This window comes from Sinocyclocheilus rhinocerous, unplaced genomic scaffold (genome assembly GCF_001515625.1).
Source record: "Sinocyclocheilus rhinocerous isolate Xijiao unplaced genomic scaffold, SAMN03320098_v1.1 scaffold30, whole genome shotgun sequence".
NCBI classification, from domain to species: domain Eukaryota; kingdom Metazoa; phylum Chordata; class Actinopteri; order Cypriniformes; family Cyprinidae; genus Sinocyclocheilus; species Sinocyclocheilus rhinocerous.
Window position 1 is genome coordinate 573,709 of NW_015657838.1, and position 23,737 is coordinate 597,445.

The window sequence follows — 23,737 nt, forward strand, 5'->3', positions numbered from 1 at the left end:
CTGTACACAGCAGATGCTGTCCTGATGAAGCGGTCTTTAACAGACATCTTGCAGACGTACCTGTGCTATCTGGGTCCCTGTCCACACGAACGCGGTTATTTTTAAAACCGCAGCTTTTTCTATGCGGTTTGACAAAATAACATTATCTTAAAACTTTCTGGCGTTTTTGTGATTCTTTTTTTTAATGAGACATAATTCTCACTTACAAAATGTTTATGCCAACACTAAATTAATGTAATTTATTTCCTTTTCAGCTGTCACCACAAGATCCCTGCTGTGAATGAGCCCAGGAATGCAATAAGTCCACTAACCCTATAAAGCTTGCAGTATCATGTTTGATATGTAAATTTCTAAGGCCTCTAAAATATCAGCATGATCAAAACTTTGCAGAAACTTATTGTACCCAATCATGCCCTCTGTCGTCTGATTGTTAGTTTATTTTATTTTATTAGCAAATAAAGGCATATTTATGTTTATATTTTCATAAAGTAAATTTAAGAATAACTTGTTATATTGTTAGTAATATTTCGAGATGAACATTTACTGGACTGAAGCAACTTTAGTGATTATCTTACTATTGGTTCATTTGATTACCCATACATTTTTTTTTTTAAGAAAGGAAAACATGCATGAAAATTTAAGTATCAAATATGATACTACAGGCTTTGAGGAGCGTTTATGTTCATCTCTCAATCATTATTGTATTGAAGACATTATATGCTTTGCCCCCTACAATGAAATCTACAGAGCTTCGATTAAAGCATTTAAATATCATCTTAATAAGATATACAGTATTAAAATATAGCGATAGCGATATAGTGAGATAACTGATATTTATATGCATTTTATGTAAGTAGTCTGTTTTGAAGATCTCATTGATTTACATTACATGCAGAATTCCATCCATCTTTTTGGCCATATATAAATAACTGCATCAAATTGCATATTTTGCTTGGTTTGGGCTTCTGAATATAATTAAGCTGTTTCCCCCCTCAACTGTGAGCTCTATATTCTCACAATATCATAGCCTACTATATCAGCCATAAATGATGTGTCAATTATAATACAAACTATGAACAAATATATGCAAAATTGTGTTTTAATATATAAAGAATATAAGATTGCACATTTCTTATATAACAAATATGTCACGGGAAAGTTTTGATTAATTTCTGGCGCTGTCTAGTACAGAAACCTGACACGATTAATAGAAAAGAAGCTTCAAAATCATCGACGTTATACAGTATGACTCGTCTAAATAGACCAATGGCCATCAATGAGATGTAAAAAAAACCTTTGTATATATACAGAGCATACCGTTTCTGTTAATCTGTGCAGGGGATGGCTGTTGCTGGTGCGATCTATAGCACACCGTTCAGGTTTTCAGCATCTGGTTGCAACAGATGAACTTGCTCTACTTATTTCAACAGGGTCAGATATGAAGCACTATCGCCCTAGTGTTAGGGATTAGTAGTGTATTTCAACCTTTATTTTGTAGCAGATAAATGAAGTAAGATCGCACATAAAACAGACGCTAAAGCAAACCGTTTTACTCAATATTTTCACACTTACTGCACAAAATAATTTTTTCTTTTTATTTTGTTTTCTTCACATATGGCCCGGACACCGTTGTCTCCTTGTTAAACAAGTTTGACTAGCTTTGTATTACACGTTACAATTTGGGCAAAATTGCTTAGTGTGGAAATATTACTTTTAACGTCATTATAGACAAATAATTGTCTATGAAAAGCATACTCTGAACAGTTACGCGTGCAAAGTCCCCCCTCTGCTGGTGATACTTTGAAACTGCTGCGGGATAGGTTAAATGAGACAATGCACGTTAGAATACATTCCTTAAAGGGATACTTCACGCAAAAATTCTGTCATTAATTACTCACCCTCATGTCGTTCAAAACCCGTAAGACCTTCGTTCATCTTCAAAACACAAATTAAGATATTTTTGAGTAAATCCGAGGGCTTTCTGACCCTGCATAGACAGCAACACAACTACCACGTTCAAGGCCCAGAAAGGCAGTAAGGACATTGTTAAAATAGTCCATGTGACATCAGTGGTTCAACCGTAATTTTATGAAGCTACGATAATACATTTTGTGCGCAAAGAAAACAAAAATAACGACTTCAACAATTCTTCTCTTCCATGTCAGTCTCTTCCGCCATTCACGAGAGTACCACGATGTTTCTGGGCCTTGAACGTGTCAGTTCCCTTACTGTCTATGCATGGATGGTTTAAAAGTTTTTTTTTGTTTTTTTTACAGAATCATTCCGGAAACCTCAGCAGCCAGTTATATTTTGTAGAAACATCAGGATTATATATATATATACATATTGCATTCTAGGTTACATGTGCATCTTTGCATGATTTAAGTGATTTTAAAATGCATAGACACATGAAGTATATGATAAAATCTAGGTGAGTTCACTTAGCCACCAAAATTTTTATTTTTGTCACAGTACAAATACACCAATATTTGGTATATTTAGTGTATGTTTCATCTTAAATATGAATATTTTCCTTTTTGTTTCCATTGTTGTGCATGCAACCGATGACTATTGGTTTTGAAATAGTAATTACATCACTTGCAGCTTCCCTAGAGGCTGTGCTTTGAGGTCTCACCACAAACTATCAAATGCCCTGGACTGCCTAATTCTGGTGCTCCAATAAATGTTTGATCCATGAACCACTAAGAGGCTGGCTGTGTACCACAAATAAATCAGAACCATCTGCTGAAATGTGATGGAGATTTTGTGGAGAAACAGAACCATGAAGTTCTGTTCATGCCAATCCGCAAATCAGGCTGACCCATGCACAACCCACAAACATTTATTTTCCTTTTTTCTTCCTTTTTTAATGTATTTAAAGCACATGTAACTTGATTTAAATAGACTACTGACGCAAATCATTGAGTTCCGTATTTATGATTGTTTATGGCATAGCTTGAAGTAGTAGTTTTGAATCCATTTCAGTAATTCAGGTGGTCAATACAACGTATTGTATTACAATATAACAAGTATATTTCTATTACACATTTCACTGTAAAATTCGACAACAGGCCTAAAATAATGGGTTGCGGCCTCGTTGGTGTGAAATGAAAAATAGTTTACTGTCTCTTTAAGACTGCGCTATTGTCATTGGTGAACGACCATCTGTATCGTGTGCGCTTGTGCAGGTTTATTCTATTCCAGGGGCGAGTGTTATTATAAGGCCTAGAATTTAATGCACCTGCATTGAGCGAAAAACTACTTATTGTACTGAATTATATATTGTAACAAATGCTCATTTGACGCGTTACTGGCAAATAACACAATCCGGATAAAAATGGCTGAATTACCGATGGGGAAAGGGGTCTCCGCAGGAAAAATAGCAAGCAATGTACAGAAAAAAATTACCAGGGCTCAGGAAAAGGTAAGACACTTTAATAATCCAATATACATCAATTACGTTATCCCTCTCAAAACTGATTTCAGTGTTATCTACCGTACATCTCAATTAAACAGTGTCGCGTCTTCTATCGTGATGTATAAAAACGCGGAACGTATCAGAGCCGAGACTCATCCACATACAGACTAGCAAATACTAAAATACATGCATTTGCTTCCCCTATATTTGCAGATGTTTTAAGAAAGTTATGGATAAGACAATTCTGAAGACGCAAGCTCGCTGTTTATTTCATTGCAGTGGGGCTGCTATGGAAACAAGTAGAAAGCTGCACCTGTAACACTAGATTTGTGCGTTCGCTTTAAAACCACGACGATCGGCTCTCTGTGTGTTTCACGCTTGAATCAACCCATTTATTGCCTTTGAACCATTGCATTAACCTGTACTCTTCCAGTAGATGAGCGCGGTGGCGATGTCCGGATTCGTAAACGAATCGTTCTTTTGAATAGGATCTTTTTTTAATGAATCTGTTAAAAAAAATCAAGTCCAAACGATTCGTTCACGAATCTGATCACGAGTCATCGGCTCACTCATTCATTAACCCGAGAACCGCCACTATCATGCATATCCGATTTGTCACACGAGAACTGTGTGATGTACGTGATTTTTAGTATTTTAATACGTTTAGAATCGAGTTGAAAAGTATATAGGTAGAATAGCCTAGTATAAGTTGGAAGTTTTTTTTATAAGTTTAGTAATGGCTACTACAAACTAAACTGAGGAATTACAATAAACTAAAGCAATTATTAATGTAATAAACATAAATATGAGCGTGCATATTGGAATATTTTAGAACATCACGTTGGAATGGCAGGAGCCACATGATGACGCAATTACGTTGTTTTAACCGGTTCTTCGAACGAATTGTTCTAAAGAACCGATTCTCGGAAATGAGTAAGACTTCCCTTCACCACAGTAAATGAGCAGCTGCATCGCTCACTGCTGCCCATCATCCTTCATCTCTTTTAATTGCTGCAGCCTGACTTTTGACAACTTTATGTACAATTCACCAACAGCTTTTTTAGACTCTTCAAACTAAAAAGTAAATTGTGGTCATAAATGTTACCAGTGGGATTAAATGACACCATCTGGCTTTTCTGACTATTGATTGTGTGTTTCCTTTAGAACGATGTTTGGGTTCTCAACACCAGCTGTCACTGAATAAGGCTATGGAAATGAGAGATTTCATGGTTTTTGAGCAATAGATACGGCATTGACAATTTATCAATAATATCTGTACAGCATTTAATAAATATAGTCCCACTTAGATTGTCTCTATGGTCATCTGTGCAGCTACAGGAGGTTGATTTGAATCTTGTGCTGTTGTTTTCTAAGGAGCAGCGGTCTTTTATGTTGTAGACACACATTTACAGGATAATGCAGATATCCAGGTTTAACCTATGGCGTTCTCATCGATGCAAGGACGCTCTCTCTGTATAAAAGTTCTGGTTTGTCATTGCACATTGAAGAACAACACTTTCTTGTTCATTTAGTATTTCAGTAACATGAAGTACACAACTACCAAAACTGGAAATGTAACAAACCACTATAATTGTTTTTTAAATATATAAGTAATGTGGTCAATAATGCAACCATCTTCTCTCAGGTTCTTCAAAAGCTTGGCAAGGCAGACGAGACTAAAGATCTGGCATTCGAAGAGGGTGTGATCAACTTCAACAAACAGCTGGTAAGTTTTTTTTTTTTTTTCCGAACTCATTATTTTTTCAAATGTTCATCTGAAACAGTGTAAGCATCGGGAATCTGTTCTGGTTTTATCCTCTTGGTCTATGACTCTCTGTTTCAATTTTGTGTCATGTGCTCACATAGGTTGAGGGTACCAAACTGCAGAAAGACCTTCGGGCCTATTTGTCTGCTGTGAAAGGTGAGATTATCGATTGACAAATTTACACACCTAAATGCAGCATGAATTAAATATGTTGTTTTCTTAGCCTTGCTGATCTCTTTCTCGTGGTTTCCCCCAGCCATGCATGAGTCTTCTAAACATCTGTACGAGTGCCTGGATGACATGTATGAGTCTGACTGGTATGGCAGAAAGGATGTGGACTCTCTCTTTGAGGTTATTTTATACTTAAGTCAATGTCAGTAAAATGTGTTTTAGACTCTCACAGTAATTCAAGAGTAAATTGAACCCCCTTTTTCATATGAGAAAATGTGTTGTTTTTGTCTGAATTTATAAAGTATACATTCAGACAAAAATATTTTTCTCCAATATCATTTACAGCTGACTAGCAAGTAGCAGATCTTTGCCAAATGACTATTTGTGTCTCGCCTCAGTTTTATATTTCAAAAGGAAATAATTTCAACACAGGACAGAAACTTGCACTCACCAAGCAATTTCATGGGTTTTTTTTTTAAGTAAAGAGTAAACCAGATGATCAAGAATGACATAAAATTCCTTGAACACTTTAATTGAGGGCAGATATGGCACAAGGTATCCCCTACAGCTTTTCTCCTTTCCATTTTATTGTTTTTAATTCACACCCATCTGTCATTTCACCATGCTTTTATTACATATTACACTACCGTTAAAAGTTTGGGATTGGTAAGATTTTTTTAATGTTTTGAAAGAAGTCTCTTATGCTCGCCAAGGCTGTATGTAAATGATTAAAAATACAGAAAACAATAATATTGTGAAATATTATTACAATAAAAAAAAACCTGAACTATTTTCTCTTTAAATATATATTAAAATGTAATTTATTTCTGTGAAGGCAAGGCTTAATTTTAGCAGCCATTACTCCAGACTTAAGTGATTCAGGTGATTAGAAATCATTATAATATGCTAATTTGCTGAAACATTTCTTGTTATCAATGTTAAAACCAGTTGTACTGCTTAAAAGTTTTGTGGAAATAGTGATACATTTTTTTCAGGGTTCTTTACTCTCACTTTTGATCAATTTAATGTGTCCTAGCTGAATAAAAGTATTCATTTCCTTTTCCTTTTTTTAAAATATCTTACTGACCCCAAGCATTTGAACAGTAGTGTATGTGTGTCCATTCTACGTGTCCACCATTTTTACTTGATTTCTGCTTTCTTTGAAAGGAATGTTAGGAGTGAGGAAACAGATGGGAGGTAATGCAAGGGGTTTTGATTATAATTTAGTTTTTGACTCATTGTTTATTCTCATAGCTAGTTTATAAACATGTAAATGCTATATGGTTTTTCAGCAGTAACCACAAGAAAGTATTATTTAACCACACAAGAAGTGACACTAGAATTAGCCTAAATATTTTTACAACTCTTAAGGATCCAGCTGCTCTGTAGTTGTCCCTATAGATACAGTACATGTCTCTGTGAATGTGTGTGGATGTGTATTTAATGTATTTAAGATGGTTTTGCACCATCCTGATTTTTTTGTATCTATTGTTGTGTGTGTATAACAGGATTCAGACATCCTTTGGACAGACTTCCATCAGAAACTTGTGGATCATGCGCTTATATCCATGGACACTTACCTGGGCCAGTTTCCTGACATCAAAGTACTAAGATCCCATGACGATGCTGTAAGTTTAGCATATCATGCTGTGATTTTCTGTTGAATGTCTGTATAATTCTTTCCAGGTCCGTATTGCAAAGCGTGACAGGAAGCTGGTGGACTATGACAGTGCAAGACACAACTATGCTGCGGTAAACAAAGGCAAGAAAAAGGAGGGGATCAAGATCACCAAGGTACAGCCTTAGTTTTGATGTTGTTTTAATGTTTCTACAATCAGTTCATATTGAGGAAGATTTATGTTTCATGTATTATTATTTTTTTTTTCCTCTATGTAGCCAGCTTCCCTGCTGGAGAGGGCCGCCCCAGGCTGGGCACAGGGGATCCTGTCTGCCCATAACGTGGCTCAAACCAACCTCACCAGGAGTCAGGTGACACACTATAACTTAAAGGGGTCATATGATACTGCTAAAAAGAACATTATTTTGTGTATTTGGTGTAATGAAATGTGTTTATGCGGTTTAAAGTTAAAAAAACACATTATTTTCCACATACTGTACATTATTGTTTCTCCTGTATGCCCCGCCTTCTGAAACGCGTCGATTTTTACAAAGCTCATCGTTCTGAAAAGCGAGGTGTGCTGTGATTGGCCAGCTATCCAATGCGTTGTGATTGGCCGAATACCTCAAGCCTGAGACGGAAATGTTACGCCCCTCACATACTGTTGATGCCGTGTCCGGCCGGAGCGACGAGGCAAAAACATTAAAACCCATTACAAACGAGGCATTTGTTGCATCCAGTGGGGACATAATTACAGATTATAATGACTTATACTGTCTTTTCACGCGTTGCGTTGCATTATTGTAGCCTGGTCGGGTCGTCACCGCTGCGGAGTAACACATACCTGCGTGAATCGCCATAGACATAAACTTAGAGAAGTAGCTCCGGTTGGAATGTTCTTCCGCGGGATGTGTGCAGTTCTGTTTATTAACCGCTAGAGCGCCAAAAGTTACATAGTGCTGCTTTAAAGCGATAGTTCACCAGAATTCGGTCATCATTTATGTACCCTCGAGTTGTTCCAAACCCGTTTGAGTTTCGTCTCGTGGGTGAATGAGATTATTGAACTCCATGTCATGTGATAATGTAATTTTATGTTTATAGGCAGAGGAAGAGCTGGAGAGGGCGCAGAAAGTGTTTGAGGAGATTAATATAGATTTGCAGGAGGAACTGCCATCTCTGTGGAACAGGTCTGGATTTATTTACTGTCTTACTTTCACTGATCTTCTCTGTGTTTACTCTCACAGATGTTTTTTTATATAAACAAGTAAATAAATAACAGACATTTGACTGCTAGCTTACTCTGGCAAAAAAAATTGGCTATATATACTTAGACAGGAAGAACTTGACTCTGACTGTCATGTAAAACAACCTGTAACCGTTCATTTTCTTTATGTGAAATGTATGGGCGGATAAATGTAAAATCAACAATAATAATAGACTGGTGTTTAACAATGCAGTAATACAATCAAATTATTGCACAACAGTCTCTGTTTTACAGACAACATCAAAGACATTAGTGGAAAATGCATCTGCTTTTAAATAATAAATATGCAGTTTAATTGCTAAGAGCAGGTGCCTCAAACAAAAGTCTATTTCACAGATTCAGTGCCATGAGCCTCTGTATTTGCCACTTTGTAAAATACAGTACCTGTACACCCTGATTCTCAGAAATTATGTAGAAGCCTGAGAATCTGATTCATGACTCTTGCCATTTTTGTGTGCAATATGCACCAGATGGGTCATAAATGGTCCATGGGTGTACCATCTTAGACTGAGATCTGTTGTCATCTTATGGAGGGCTAAGATTGTGTTTGCTCTCTTCCAGTCGTGTTGGCTTTTATGTGAATACATTCCAGAGTATGGCTGGTCTGGAGGAGAAGTTTCACAGAGAAATGGGAAAAGTAAGGACTCCAGCACAACACCATCAACTGACAGAACTTTATGGTTATGTTTTGTATATAAGTTGTAATTTAATTAGAAGTAAATATTCTGGTGAATGTATGTGTATATACAATATATATATATATATATATATATATGACAAATTGTAGTTAGTAACATAATCCATTACAGTACACATTTTAGGTAATAGAATCAGACTATTTTTTGATTACTTTTGACCTAACTTGTTTATCACATTGATTTGAATAGGATAATCTTGTACCATAGTAATACAATTCTAAAAATGTAAAATTAAAATAAATAATTTTTAAATAAAATCAATCAAAATAAAACACTTACTAAAAAAAAAAAAGAAATATTTTATTTGTTTACCTGCATGTCATGTGACCATTAGCCAAGGTCAGAGAATGGTGAATATGTAAATGTGATACTTAATTATTAAAATATTTATTTTAAAATCTCAGTGGTACTGCAAGTAAATATATTAGATGAAAGATTTTCAGAAGTTTGGGAATCCTTGCATTACATGTAAATAAGAAATAATGAGAATTTGTACATTTGAATGTGTTTGAAAGACAGAATTGCATGGTTAACCTACTGAGTACATCAGATAATCACCTGACTAATGACTGGTCTTTGTGTGAATGTTCACAAAACTGGAAGACTTTCTGAATGTATATAAGCAGTAGGCTATTTTAGAAAGGAACATTTAAAAGATGAAAAAGAAGAATTATGGAGAATCAATAAATTCTGAACAATTTACTGCTATTGTGTGAATACTATGTAATCATGCAATCAATAAAAAAGTAACTGTAGTCTGATTACAAGTATTTTAAAATGTATTTAAATCTAATAACAAGTACTTAATTTTTTCAATCTGATTACGTAATCCAGATGACGTAATCAGTTACTACCCAGCTCTCTTTCTGTAACCTTTCTCTTACAGATTAATCAGAATCTGAATGATACGCTGGAGAAATTAGAAAATCAAGATATGTCCAGGTTAGTCAAATTTATAAGCAGCATACATACATAGTGTTTCATTTATAAGTACTGAATTGTATTATTGTACCATGCTGGTTCATTTTTATCCATTCTGCCTCAAAATGGTGTCTAAATTGTGCATATGGCAATAATTAGTATTGGTATAATTACATACAGTTTATACAATTAAGTAAATGAACAAACCCCAACACCACTCTCACAGAAAAACAGGTAGCCAAGGGGTGAGGACATCAACAGCCCAGAAGAGGTAACCGCGGTAGCCCTACAGTGCTGTGTGCGCGTGTGTCTCTGCATTCTGTACTAAAGCTTTTTGCGTGCCCTCAAGTGCTGCCCAACTAGACAATGGTTTGTCTTGTGCAGTCCGTCTGCAGCACTGAAACTGTAGTTGCTATGCAGTAATAATTTCCAGCAATAATTTTTGCATTCTAAAATTGTGTGTTTTAGATGATGGCTTCACAGTGCGTTTGAGTTCACTGCATGAGCAGAACGATTTTGCACTGGAAGTAACTGTGTCTGCATGAATAACTGTTAAGTTTGATACTGTCCTACTAGTTACAGTATGTCAGTTCTGGCTTGTAAGTATCCTAGATAGGCTTTTGGTCACACTGGTCATCTAAGACTAAGGCTTGCAGTGTGAAGTATTGGTGCTTGGGTTGAGCCTAATCAAAGCATGACACAGAGGGGCTCTTCATAGCCATGGTACTGTATATCATCATCTGTACTTTATGCTCCAGTGACAGAACACAAGATGCCAATCACACGTTGAGCCCAGGAGGACCGCCAGCCATTCCCAAATCTCCGTCCAAGGTATGCATTTAGAAATCAACATGTATTTGCCATGGACAATAACACAGCCCTGCGTCTTGAGAAAAAAAAAGCTGAGCAAAAATTAGTAATTGCCATGATTTCTCAATATTGCAGTGATTTCTCTGAAATATGAAACCCCAGTTCATATTTATGTGTGTTTCCAGTTAAAGCCTGCGGTTCCTCCACCTCCTAAAGTTACTCCATCAAAGGATATGAAGCAGGAGAACATTATCAATCTGTTTGGTGAGGCTGCCACTCCAAACATCAGTGTCACTTCGCCAACACAGGTCAGCAGTACTTTCTTCTCCTGTATCCCTCGTCTTCAGGAATGAAGATGCTACTTATAAATACACCAGCGTTGGCTAAAATACACAGTTTGAAAACTGACTCCCTGCCACTTCACAAGTTGGAATTTGAATAGCAGGATGTTGTATCTAAGTTGGAATGAGGGGGTTACTGAATTAAAATTCAATACATGTTATTGGTATGAAGAAAATGGGCAACAGCAGGCGACTTATCAGGTGTTCTTTTAAAAGTTTCCATCTTTTAAGCCCGCTTGTTGTTTGGCTCCACTTTGAAGACTTTAGGGTAAATTGTAAAATTGAAAGTTCATTTATTAAATATGAATTACATTTCTATGGATGGAATGGAAATGTTGCATGTAATAATTATTGCAGGTAGTAATTAATACTGAAAAGTAAAAACAACACTTCACATAGAATATAAATTTCTTTCTTTTTAAATCCATTTGAATTCTACTTCCTTAAATTCAAATTACAGTTCTTCTTTTTGGCTACTTTTCAAATTCAGGATTCAAAATTTAAAAAAGGCATTCTTAATTCAATTCTGAATGACAACCATAAAAATGTTTTGCGTGATAGATAAATTTTTACATTACATCAGTAATCATCAATAATATTTTAAGCAGTACTTAGAAAGTTGTTACCCTAGCAGTATGCTAGTGTAAAACTATTGTAATCAACTGTTAAGGTGCGGTCACATATACTGTTGTTCTGCAAATTTTCATGGGTAAAATCCAGTCATATCAATAGGAATCCACGTAATCTGGAATTTTGAAGATTTCCCCACTCAGATTTAGCAACGGGCTGAAGTCAGTAAAACGAATTCCCTGCACATTGACCAACAGAAATCTTCTCAGTTTAAAAGTTACAATGGAGCTTTTTTCCTGCAAAATTTCACTGGAATTTCGCTAATGTGATCAAACCTTTAGTAAAGATGCTCCATGTGAGGAGCTCTGTTTGTGTGCTGTAATCTTTCTGCCCACGACAAGTAAAATCAGTCACTTGATGATGTGAAATGCTCACTGGAGTTATAAAACCAAAAATGAAAAAAGTATATTTTCTTCTTTTTGTCAGTATGATGCTCCAGCCACTGCTAATCTGCTGGATATGGATCTGGACTCACTTCAGGCTGCCACCACACCAGCCGCACAGGTCTGTCAGAATTAGAAGAACTAAGTATTTCATAGTTTTAATTAAACTTTTATTCAATTTTGCTTATAGCAGTGTTGTAGTACATGAGTCCAGGCAAGCATAGACTCAAGTCCGAGTCCAAGACCATATTGAGTATTGAATATATTGAGTATATTGAGTCTATGCCATGTTCAAATGCTCCTGAGAATTTGGTCAGAGATTCAGCCTTGAGATGGACTTGAGTCTGAGTTTGGTCTTGTCCAGACTTGAGGACTACAACACTTGAATGTTTAATTTATGCATTATAACATATTCAAAATATATTCATGCAATGTAACATCAGTGTAAATGCCTCTTAATCAATTTGACAAATCTGTTTTGTCCAGTCACTCATTTTGCTTTGTTTTTGTGCATTTTGACAGACTTGGGATTCATGGGAGGTGAGTGTGCTTTTATGTTTGCTCAAAGTTGCAATGTATATCAGCATACATAACCTTTCCTTTTACACTACACTACACAACCTTTCCTACACTATTTTGAATAATTTGGCTAATATCATTCAATATATTTAATGGTTAGGGAACTCATTCTGCCCTTGTCAAACAGTTGCAAAAAAGCTATTCCATTAAATTTCTTTTCACTGCAAAGCTTTCCTGCATAAAGATTGTAAATGTCTGTCTGTCCTGCTTTAGTAACTGTCCACGATATTTATGTTGCACGTCCCACGTCATTCCGTAGAGGCTAGATGACCTCCAGTATTGTGTTCAGCTGCAGAAATGCTCATCTGTGTTTCACACTCTCTCTGGCTTCTCATTCTTTCTCCACTCTGAATGATCCCTGGTCATGCTTTTCTCCGGCTCCCACATGCCCCCTTCCCCACCATTCCACCATACCTACCCACCTCCCTGGCACATGTAGCAATCACAGAATGAAGCTGAGGTGCCTCAGACATGGGACGATGATGATACCCAGCCTGTGCACTCTGGCTGGGGTGATGATGGTACCCAGGCTACCTGGGATGATGACGGTAGCCAACCTGTGCGTGCTCCGGCCGCATTCCCCAGCTGGGATGATGATGGCTCTCAGCCTGTGCAGGGGAATGTCAATGATTCTACCCAGCAGGCCCAGGGGTGTGACGATGATGGGGCTCAGGTACAAATCTCATAGAGCAAGCTGACAGGAGCTGAGCTGTGCTATATTGAGGTCGTGCTCCTGTAGGAACCTCTGGATGGGAGCGAAAAGATGCTTAGCATGGCAATTGGGAGAATGCTGGTAGAAGTGCTAGTAGCAGTAGTTGTAGAAGTAGTAACAGCAACAGCTGGACTTGCTATGTTATGAGGATAGCTGTGTAATTTGCATCTTTTTGTTCTCTCTTTCAATTCTTGGCTCTCTCTTGGTATTTCTACCTTTGATTCCTCAATCTGTATTGGCTCTCCTTTATCTCCCGGTCTTTCCCTTTTGCAGGCCACAGAAAAGGCAGCTGTTACAGAAGAGGCGGTAGCTGAAACTGAAGTAAGTGATGGCATAGCATATGATCCAAAAGTGAAAATCTGATAATCAAACCCAAAGCAAGAGCCTAAAGGACATACAGGAAGTCTATAGGTGACTCAAACTTTGCATCAACATATACTACCGTTCAAAAAATTAATTTTATTATTTTTTTAAAGAAATATAATTTTGTTCAGCAAAGACGCATTAAGCTGATCAAAAGTGACAGTTAAGACACTGAATGTTGTAAACGCTTTCTTTTTCCGATACTGTTCTATCGAAGTTTCTGATAATCAAAGAATCGAATTTGGAAAAGCAAATCTATCACAGTTTTCAACAATGATAATAATAAGACATGTTTCTTGAACAGCAGATCAGTATAATAGAATGATTTCTGAAGGATCGTGATCATCATTTCTGAAGACTGGAGCTGAAAATTCTTCTTTGTCATCACAGAAATAAATATTAAAATAGAAAACAGTTATTTTAAATTGTAATAATAGTTCACAATAGTACTGTTTTTACTGTGTTTTTGATCAAATAAATGCAGCCTTGGGGACCCTTGTTTCAAAAATATTAAAAAGTATTTTGAATGGTAGTGTATGCTGAAAATCAGGTGATTATCACTCCCTCTGGTGGACTGAAGGAGCAGCTGCAGACTCCCTCATCAGCCTTTAAGATTTGAAAGGGTAGCATTAGCTTGCCAGGCACTAAGTGGAGAACCTTCAATGCTTTGATGCTAATTATTCATATAATACATTAAAACGTATAACGTTTATGTCTGTTGTTGTATTTACATTTATTGCTTAATCCAGACTGCACAGGAATGCACTGAGAGCACAGAGAGTGTAGAGATGCCAGAATCCTTCCTGTTTAAAGTAAGTTAAAAATGATGGTTTAATTTAACTATCATTGGTCTTTTAATCACAATTTGAAGCAGAAGAAGTGAGACATGTATTTGTGTGAATATAGGTGAAAACAATGCATGACTACAATGCTACTGACTCCGATGAGTTAGAGTTGAAGGCAGGAGATGTGGTGCTGGTAATGAGCTATGGAAACCCAGAAGAGCAGGTTAGTCGATAGTCGATTGTTTCGACCAGTTCTTACCCAAGAGATCTTGGTGTTAGGATCACCTAACGGAGTTTCTGTGCTTACAGGATGAAGGGTGGCTGATGGGAGTCAGAGAGTCCGACTGGATTCAGCATAAAGATCAAGGGAAAAAAGGAGTCTTTCCTGAAAACTTCACCCAGAGGATGTGAGAGCCTGTGATCCGCTTGATCTGTTGTTAACCCTTCTATATAACTCTTTATTGCTTCCCTTAATAAAGCAGACAAGAAACACTGTACTAGACCAACACATGCACAGCCACAGGCAATCTGCTGGTTATGTTTGTGAAAGTTGTTGACAGGTCAGTATTTGCATTGTTTTGGGTGTCCTCACTGTGACTCATATTTGTCATGGTGCAAGTATAAGAAGATTGGATCAACCTTTGACAAAATAAATGATATTCTGTTAACTAGTAACATACCCAGAGTAAGTCCTTGCTGTAAATGTTTTTAGACTAGCTACTCTTAACCATGTCCCATTTTGTGTGGAAATGTTTTAAAGTCATATCCCAAATGAGCTCACAAGTCTCTATAGTCTTAATAGTGAGCACTACTTGAGCTGCATGATCTATATAGTTATGTCACAGTCGGAAGCAAACAGTATTTCTTTTTAAAAAAGTGAATAATATTCCTCTCTCAATGCTGGAATACACTACACGACTTAAAAGCTGAACAGATTTTAAAACACTAGGCATTATACACTTGCAGACTTTGTGAATGGTTACAGAGGAAAAACTGGGCATCAAACACTGAATGACTGAGAATCACACACTGTCAGACTTTCAAGTTATTCCAAAGACAACAAACTCATTGTTTCTAGGAGACGCATGACAAATGAAAACAATCCATGTTCTAAAATCGGCTCAAAATATCAAACGTTTAATATCCTCTAAATGGATGGAATCACAGGCTGAAACTAAAACAACAGAGTATGTGCCCATTATACTCTTATTTGTTTTTCTGTAAAATCTGTCAACTCCTACTACCCGAAATCTGCAGACTGGCTCTGACTTTCAGCAACTAGTGCCGACTCCTCCAAATCGGGGCAAGAATCTGTACAACAGTTGTGTAGAGTATTCCAGCCTTCAGTTACATAATCCTACAGTTTAACAGCTGAGCGCTCCTTCATGCAAATGGAGTTTGACTGCTCAAAGTCAAACATCTACCAGCACCATTTCTGCATGTTTAAATCAGGAACAAACGAAAAAGTTCAAAATAAAACCGACTAATATCGTTAAAGGAGTATTTTATGCTTCTCATTTACAAACAAAAAACATATGCACTCGTTCCATATGCAGTTATTGTTGACACTAATGAGGCTGACATATTTAACCCCAGACTCTTGCTCAGGTTATATTTATATGAACCTGTGTGCTGTCTTTCACCCTTAGCTTTACACAGTATTACTGTCTACCAATTTGTTTTCTTTCTTTTTGATGAAGCCATTTCAGATTTTAATATGTAATTAATATTGTAATTCACTCTGTAAATGGAGTCATGTACACGTACTTGTCTCGGTCATTAAGTAAAATACAGTTTTACTCAGTGAAGGAGAATTGCTGTCCTTCTTAATTAACATGAAATGCAATAATCTCTGCATAGATTTTTATTTCTTTATGAACTGTATTCATAGACATGTCGGAAATATTGGATATTGGCATTTTGTGATTTGAAAGTGGATATTAACGCTCGCTTGTGTGAGTTTTAATCCAGTACAACATTCAAAAGTGACTCAGAATATGCATAATACGAATTCAGTCCTCTTACACTGTAATTATAGTTTTATTTTTGTACATTGTGAGACAAATGAGAGTTAAAATGATTCTATCTATGTGCCATGAACACTGGCTTTTAACTGCGGTCTGATGTATAGCTACTCTTGTCTTTTCATGTTTGGATCAAAATGTACCATCATAGCAGCAAGAGCAAAGCAGGTTTAGTGAGGATATGAGCTTTTATAAGGACTGAACTCACACTGATATTGATTCTCCAGTCATCTGTTGTGCTGAATGAGAACTTCACTTGCTTTTTGTTTGGTTTGCTTGCTACCCCTGATCTCTCGCTAACTAGACGTGTCATGTGACCCAAGCTTGGAGGGAGTTCTTGCCACGCTTCACCAGTTTTGAAGCAAGTGTGTGTGTGTTTGCGTTCTTGGTTTTTGTATCCTGTACTGAGAAATCAATGTGATCTGTATAGAGACTGATCACTGAGTTATTTAAGCTGCCAATGCATCTTTAATGACCTCTCGCGCAAGCTCTTAATTAAATCGAAAGTCCTCGTGGGTGGACAAACGCTTCCTCTTCATGTATTTGAGCGCAGTTACGATATTTGCTAGTGTTGTTGTGTTGTTGCATATGTAGCCGTGATCATTGTGTAGTTTTGTTGAGTTTTGTCACTAACAATACAAATTCTCTTAAGCATATCTATACCTGTAATTAGTGTGAATGTGAAAGGTGCATGCTTAAATCCATGAGCAGTGTGTCTGTGTGTAGTGACTTGATGTTTTCTTGCTGAGGTGGCCTGGGAAACCAGGGCCACTTTACACTACTATAAGCCATGAGTGTAGTCATTCTACAGTCCTGTATCCTGCTGACTCACCAATGCTAATAAAGTCCTGTCATATTTCATCTTTTGGGTCCACAAATTGTCCACATTCAAGTACACTATGCTGCAAAAAATATATATTTTATTTTGTTTCAGTAAACTGAATTTAAACATTTTTTCTGAATGTGCAACTTAACATTTGAAACTTACTTTACACTATACATACATAAAATCTTACATGCATGTACACAAAATCGAGTATTACAGAAATAATGTACTTTTAAAGAATATATTCAATTGCAAACTGAATGTAATTGCATTAATTGTGATTGTGTTAATGAAATTAAATTGATTGTGTTATATATTAAATACTTTTATAGGTCATTGTCTTTGAAATATGGTTAAAGTGTACTGCCGAAATTAAAATATACAGTACTTAATGTCATTTCTACTGAAAATGTTGTCATATATAAATACAAAAATATTTGTAATTACCCATTTGTAATGAAGTTGCAATTCAGTAAATTTAAAATATATTAATTTTAAATGTAATATTGTATTACACATTACAGTTAAAATTATGATTCTTTACATGCGCTTTATTATGTTAGTCAACACATTACAATAAGTGTACGTCTTTGACAAACGATAATTAACAGGTCCAAAAGTCTGACACTTTAAGTACACTTAAGTGGCATTTTATTTAATTACTATATTAGCACAGATTTTTTTAAAGAGTGCGTTTAAGATTTGAAGTACACTGCAATTGCACATTTAATACAATTAAGCACACTTCCTTTTCAAAGGGGTGAGTTTAACAGTAGACTTACAGTGGCAATCAAAATCACTGATTTCTCCACAAGTCATATCAGCTTCCCAAGCAAAGCTGTTGCAGTAATCCACTGTTATTTAAAGTCAGTGGGAAGATAATGATTAAAAGGAGTAATGTTGATGAAAAAAATTGCATGTTGCATAACTGAGTCAAAGGCCATAGTATGAGGAGGAAACAGAGAGAGAGAAATAAATAATTTAGCTAACACTAAAAAGAGTGACAGCACAAACAGTATTTTAAGGAAAGACAAAGAAAAAGGAGCATAAAATGGTAAAGACTGATAGATGTAAGAAACTGTTAACATGTAACGAGAAAACTTTGGACCCAGAAAGGCCTGGAAGAATAGAGAGCCTATATGTGAACTGCAGTCCTTCATTGTTGCTGAATATTGCCCTTGCACTCCAAGTAAGTATTTATTTATTTATATTTCTTATCTCTTTTACAAGTTAATGAAGTCATATGACACAGTAGAATACAATAAAAGCGTGCACTTTAACTCTTTTTGTTACTTAAGAATATACTTTCATATTTCATAATGAGTCATAATGAAGTACATAAACGTAAAGTTCTCAGATTAAACATTGAACACAACAACAGAAAAAGTAAAAGTCTGTTTTGTTCTCTGTCTCCATGCAGCATGTGTTGGTACTGTACTCTCTGTGTGTGCTGGTTGTGGATACACTCATTCAGGACGTAGACAAAGAGAGAACAGTGGCCTATGTGCTCTTTTACTCAGGTGTATCGACACTACTGCAGAGCTGGATTGGATCACGGTAAGATTACATTTACCCTGTTGCTTTCCATGGAAGCTGATATAGTTGTACTAAAGCATCTATAGAGTTAAGTCCAATGTTTCTTCTGTTTAGTTTGCCATTGATCCTGGCTCCATCTTTGGACTTTCTGATCCCTGCCTTGGCCCTGCTTTCTGCTCAGTCAGGTGAGAATGGCAGAATTAAAGTGAAGCCAAAGACAATCTAATTATCTACCCAATTAAGCATACTAACAAACCCAAATGAAACCCATCTAAAGAAAAAAAAAAGTCATTGGTGCAAATTGTATTGTGTGTTAGGGACTGCTGTGGCCTGCAGGGGGCAGTGCACTGAACCAGAGGAGCCTGTGGCCCCAGCACACCCATTAAGAGAGGTAGAGCACAGTGCTGTCCGTGGTGCTGAACATTCAGACCACCCTCCATTGTCACATTGTTCTACAGTAGCGCATAGTAACGTCAGATCCCACTTACCAAAAAGGCGTAGCCAAAGTTTGTTTGTTTGTTTGTAACTGTTATTATAGATAACTAAATTTAAAACATTTCTGTTACTTGAAATAAAATAAATGTTAACTGGAATAAAATATTTATTTATTCATTAATTTGTCAGGGTTATTATAGATAACTAATACAATTTAAAACATTTCTGTTTCTTGACAAAATAAGTGTTAACTGGAATAAAATATGTATTTATTTATTGATAGCTAAAACCATTTAAACATTTCTGTTACTTGAATTAAAATACATTTGAACTGAAGTACAATATTTCTTAATTAATTAGTTTATTTATTTATTTATTTATTTCAGGGTTTTAAAAGGTAACTAAAAAATGTATTACTTGAAATAAAATAAATGTTAACTGAAATAAAATAATTTATTATATGTCAGCTAGTTGCCAAGGCAAAATTGTTAATTTTCATTGAAGAACTAAAATAACTAAAACTAAATAAACTAAACTATTAAACAAATGAATAAAATTGAATAAAAACTATACACAAATGAAATAATAAAAATGACATAACACACCAAATATTACTAAAACTTTAACTAAAATTAAAGTGAAAACACAAAATATAAAAAAATTTAATTTAATTCAAAATATTAACAAAAAATATAATGGTATATAAATTAAACTAAAATTAATAGAAATGTTTCTTGAACACCAAATCAGCATATTAGAATGATTTCTGAAGGATCATGTGACACTGAAGACTGGAGTAATGACTGCTGAAAATTCAGCTTTGCCATCACAGGAAAAAATTACATTTTAAAAATATATTAAAACAGAAAACAGTTATTGTAACAGTATTGTAACAGTAAAAATATTCCATGGTATTACTGTTTTAAATAAAATTTAAAATATCATCAAAAAGGATAGTAAAATAACAATGATTTATTTATTTGTTTTGTTTTTGAGCAAACATTTTGATGGACTTTGCACAAAAAAGAAGTTTACTTTCACTTCCAAAACTAGTCTAACACAGACACCTTCAGTCATGCTTTATGGGATTTCCTGTGTTGCACTGGTAGTCGAGCTCTTTTACAGCTTTTAACCTGCAGTACATTAGATCAGTGTTTTGCCTGTAAGAAGATTATATCATTGATCTGGGCAAAGTTTCCCAACGAAGATATGCCTTGTGTTACAGCGATCTTTGGCTAAAATGTTCTTAATTTAATATGAGGTTGAATGTTGTCCAAGGTTATGGGAAACAGTTTAAAGCTTTTTATGAATGATCGTAAGCTCGTATTGGAATCTTGCTTTTGGGAAATCCTTATTGGTTTTTCTCTGCTGTGTGGAAGTAGACAGTGCCTGACTGTCTAGTTATTATTCTCATCCATCTAAGGCTGTGTAAATGTTTTGATGTGGGGGTGTTTGTGTGCAGCTAAAAATGTATGAATTACAATATCCAATTTGATGTATTTTTTAAAGCATTTATTTATGTTAATTTATAAATATACATGTTACAACGTATATGTAGAAATGTACATGAACCTAGATTCATGGTTGCTGGAATATATTTCAAATTAGATTTACACTACCCTTCTAAAGTTTTGGGTCAGTAAGATTTCTTTTTTAAGAAATGTATAGTTTTTCAACAAGGGTGCGTTATATTGATCAAAAGTGACAGTGAAGACATTTAAGGATCACGTGACACTGAAGACTGGAGTAATGATACTGAAAAGCTTTACATCACAGGAATAAATTACATACTAAATATATATTCAAATAGAAAACTGATTTTAAATCGTAATAATATTTTATAATATTATTGTCTTTATTTTTTTTTTATCAAATAACATTGAAGATGTGAAGAAGTGTATAAATATTGCATTCGGTATAAAATAAAACTATGTGGCATCTGCAAATAAATGCTTTTTTTAAAACTTTTCTAGGCCATTATTGCAATCACTTTTAATCTGTTTTTGTATGTACATAAAATAACACAGGTGCATTGACATTTATGCACTTGTTGGGTCACTGTATGCAGGTCTTTTTTTTAGGTCCACACTCGATAACAGATATATTGTTTCTGCTCTTTGTGTTCGTCCTGTGTAGGTACTTCTATCTGTGATTGTAACATGGGGTGCTTCCTGGTAATGTGAAAGATTTTTCAGTTTTAGTTGCCTTGTAGGTATTAGCTGTGGAGTTGTGTGTCCAAAATGTAACTTTCCACATGTTTTTGTTAAGCATTATGTTTCTTGTGTACTCTCAGCCCCAGCACTCCCCCTGCTGTCTGGAAAAAGCATTGCAGCAGGAGGCCTGTCTGCCAGCATTAGCTCTCCGGCTGTGTAGGCTCCTGAAGGCTCCTGTGCCCCCAGCACATGCCTGTAACAGGGGCCTGTGTTTGGATGGACTGGGAAGTGTGCTCTCTGGCCTGATGGGGGCACCAGTAGGACTGTGCAGCAGTGTGCCTAATGCATGTGTTATTGGGCTCAGCCAGGTAAGAGACTGTACTGATGCGGTGACTGTTAGCTTTGCCTAGATTTAACTTTTATGATATTTATTGCAACATGTCTTCATGATGTTTCTTCTTCTCTCGTCTGGGTCCCGGAGCACAGTGCAGCTCGCTGGGGTGTTGTTGTTAATTCTGGGTGTGTCTCCTCAGTTAGCTCAGATACTCTGCTCAGTTCCTCTGGCCGTCCATGGTGATCATCATTTTATATTTTTACATTTGACTTTTTCTCTTCATTTTATAATTCACTACTGGTCAAGTTTGGAATATATATTTTTTTTTAATAAAAGAAGCATCTTACACTCACCAAGGCTGCATTTATTTGATCAAAAAGTACAGTAAAAGCAGTAATATTGTACAGTAAAATCAATATTGTAAAATATTATTACGATTTGTAAGTTTTGTTTTCTATTTCATATTTTAAAATGTCATTTATTCCTGTGATTTATTCCTGTGATAACAAAGCTGAATTTTCAGCAGTCATTACTCCAGTCTTCAGTGTCACATGATCCTTCATAATTATTTCTAACGTGCTGATTTGCTGCTCAAGAAGCATTTCTTATTATTAGTCTAGATTTAACTTTTATGATATTTATTGCAACATGTCTTCATGATGTTTCTTCTTCTCTCGTCTGGGTCCCGGAGCACAGTGCAGCTCGCTGGGGTGTTGTTGTTAATTCTGGGTGTGTCTCCTCAGTTAGCTCAGATACTCTGCTCAGTTCCTCTGGCCGTCCATGGTGATCATCATTTTATATTTTTACATTTGACTTTTTCTCTTCATTTTATAATTCACTACTGGTCAAGTTTGGAATATATATATTTTTTTAATAAAAGAAGCATCTTACACTCACCAAGGCTGCATTTATTTGATCAAAAAGTACAGTAAAAGCAGTAATATTGTACAGTAAAATCAATATTGTAAAATATTATTACGATTTGTAAGTTTTGTTTTCTATTTCATATTTTAAAATGTCATTTATTCCTGTGATTTATTCCTGTGATAACAAAGCTGAATTTTCAGCAGTCATTACTCCAGTCTTCAGTGTCACATGATCCTTCATAATTATTTCTAACGTGCTGATTTGCTGCTCAAGAAGCATTTCTTATTATTATCAATGCTGAAAGCAGTTGAGCTGCTTCATATTTTTGTGGTCAAATGTTTGGGTTTAAGTAAGATTTTAAAACATAAATAACACTTTTATTCAGCAAGGATGCATTAAATTGATTAAAAGTGAGAGTAAAGACATTTATACTGTTACAAAAGATCTCTATTTCAAATAAATGCTGGTCTTTTGGATTATCTGTTCATCAAAAAAAAAAAAAAGCAGCAAATCAGCATATTAGAATGATTTCTGAAGGATCATTGACACTGAAGACTGGAGTAATGATGCTGAAAATTACATTTTAAAATATATATTTAAATATAAAACAGTATTTATAATAATATTTCACAATATTTACTGTATTTTTAATCAAGCAAATGCAGCCTTGGTGAGAATAAGAAACTTTTTTCAAAACATTAAATTAATTAATCCGAACTTTTGAGGGGCAGTGTACTTTCCATCTTCGTAGCTCATACTATACCTCTATATCTCTCTGTCTTTCTTAACTGTATACACAAATCCTTTAGGTTTCATCAGGTCAACCTATACCCTTATACCCAACCTATATTTTTAAGTATACTTTATGTAGCAAGTATACACATATCAGTGTACTAGTAGTATACTTGTAAGTGTACTATTTCAATACTCCTTGGGACTAAATTGGCCCACTTTCTAGTATATAAAAGTATACTTTTAAGTATACTTTAAGTATAACAGTAGTAAACTTTAAGTACACAACTAGTTTACAACAATATTTTTAGCTTGTACTGCAACTATACTAAAAGTGCACTTATAGGTATACTGATAGTTTCATAAATTAAA

General features: G+C 35.4%; 2 protein-coding genes across 6 annotated transcripts in view; both read left to right on the forward strand.

Moving 5' to 3' along the window:
• The first annotated feature begins 3,169 nt into the window (after positions 1-3,169).
• LOC107721593 (myc box-dependent-interacting protein 1-like) overlaps positions 3,170-23,737 on the forward strand; it is a 29,607-nt gene continuing 9,039 nt past the window's right edge. The window contains exons 1-21 of one of the 5 annotated variants that reach the window (XR_001637720.1): positions 3,170-3,424; positions 5,064-5,144; positions 5,285-5,339; positions 5,440-5,534; positions 6,863-6,958; positions 7,041-7,148; positions 7,251-7,343; positions 8,074-8,159; positions 8,798-8,873; positions 9,821-9,876; positions 10,082-10,126; positions 10,614-10,686; positions 10,851-10,973; positions 12,063-12,140; positions 12,542-12,559; positions 13,038-13,271; positions 13,584-13,631; positions 14,423-14,485; positions 14,580-14,681; positions 14,768-16,116; positions 22,161-22,167. Coding sequence is in view for 4 of the 5 variants with exons in the window: in XM_016529688.1 (XP_016385174.1) it covers positions 3,338-3,424; positions 5,064-5,144; positions 5,285-5,339; positions 5,440-5,534; positions 6,863-6,958; positions 7,041-7,148; positions 7,251-7,343; positions 8,074-8,159; positions 8,798-8,873; positions 9,821-9,876; positions 10,082-10,126; positions 10,614-10,686; positions 10,851-10,973; positions 12,063-12,140; positions 12,542-12,559; positions 13,038-13,271; positions 13,584-13,631; positions 14,423-14,485; positions 14,580-14,681; positions 14,768-14,869 (1,719 nt within the window). In the remaining variant the exon portion in view is untranslated. Of the gene's footprint in view, positions 3,425-5,063; positions 5,145-5,284; positions 5,340-5,439; positions 5,535-6,862; positions 6,959-7,040; positions 7,149-7,250; positions 7,344-8,073; positions 8,160-8,797; positions 8,874-9,820; positions 9,877-10,081; positions 10,127-10,613; positions 10,687-10,850; positions 10,974-12,062; positions 12,141-12,541; positions 12,560-13,037; positions 13,272-13,583; positions 13,632-14,422; positions 14,486-14,579; positions 14,682-14,767; positions 17,344-22,160; positions 22,168-23,737 lie in introns of those variants that run through there. The other 4 variants (XM_016529688.1, XM_016529691.1, XM_016529689.1 and 1 more) reach the window with 4 other exon arrangements.
• The window catches only part of LOC107721561 (solute carrier family 23 member 3-like), a 9,027-nt gene continuing 3,649 nt past the window's right edge, over positions 18,360-23,737 (forward strand). The window contains 7 exon segments of the mRNA XM_016529647.1: positions 18,360-18,497; positions 18,729-18,865; positions 18,959-19,029; positions 19,162-19,311; positions 21,573-21,648; positions 21,650-21,799; positions 21,899-22,005. Of these exon segments, the coding sequence (XP_016385133.1) occupies positions 18,360-18,497; positions 18,729-18,865; positions 18,959-19,029; positions 19,162-19,311; positions 21,573-21,648; positions 21,650-21,799; positions 21,899-22,005 (829 nt within the window).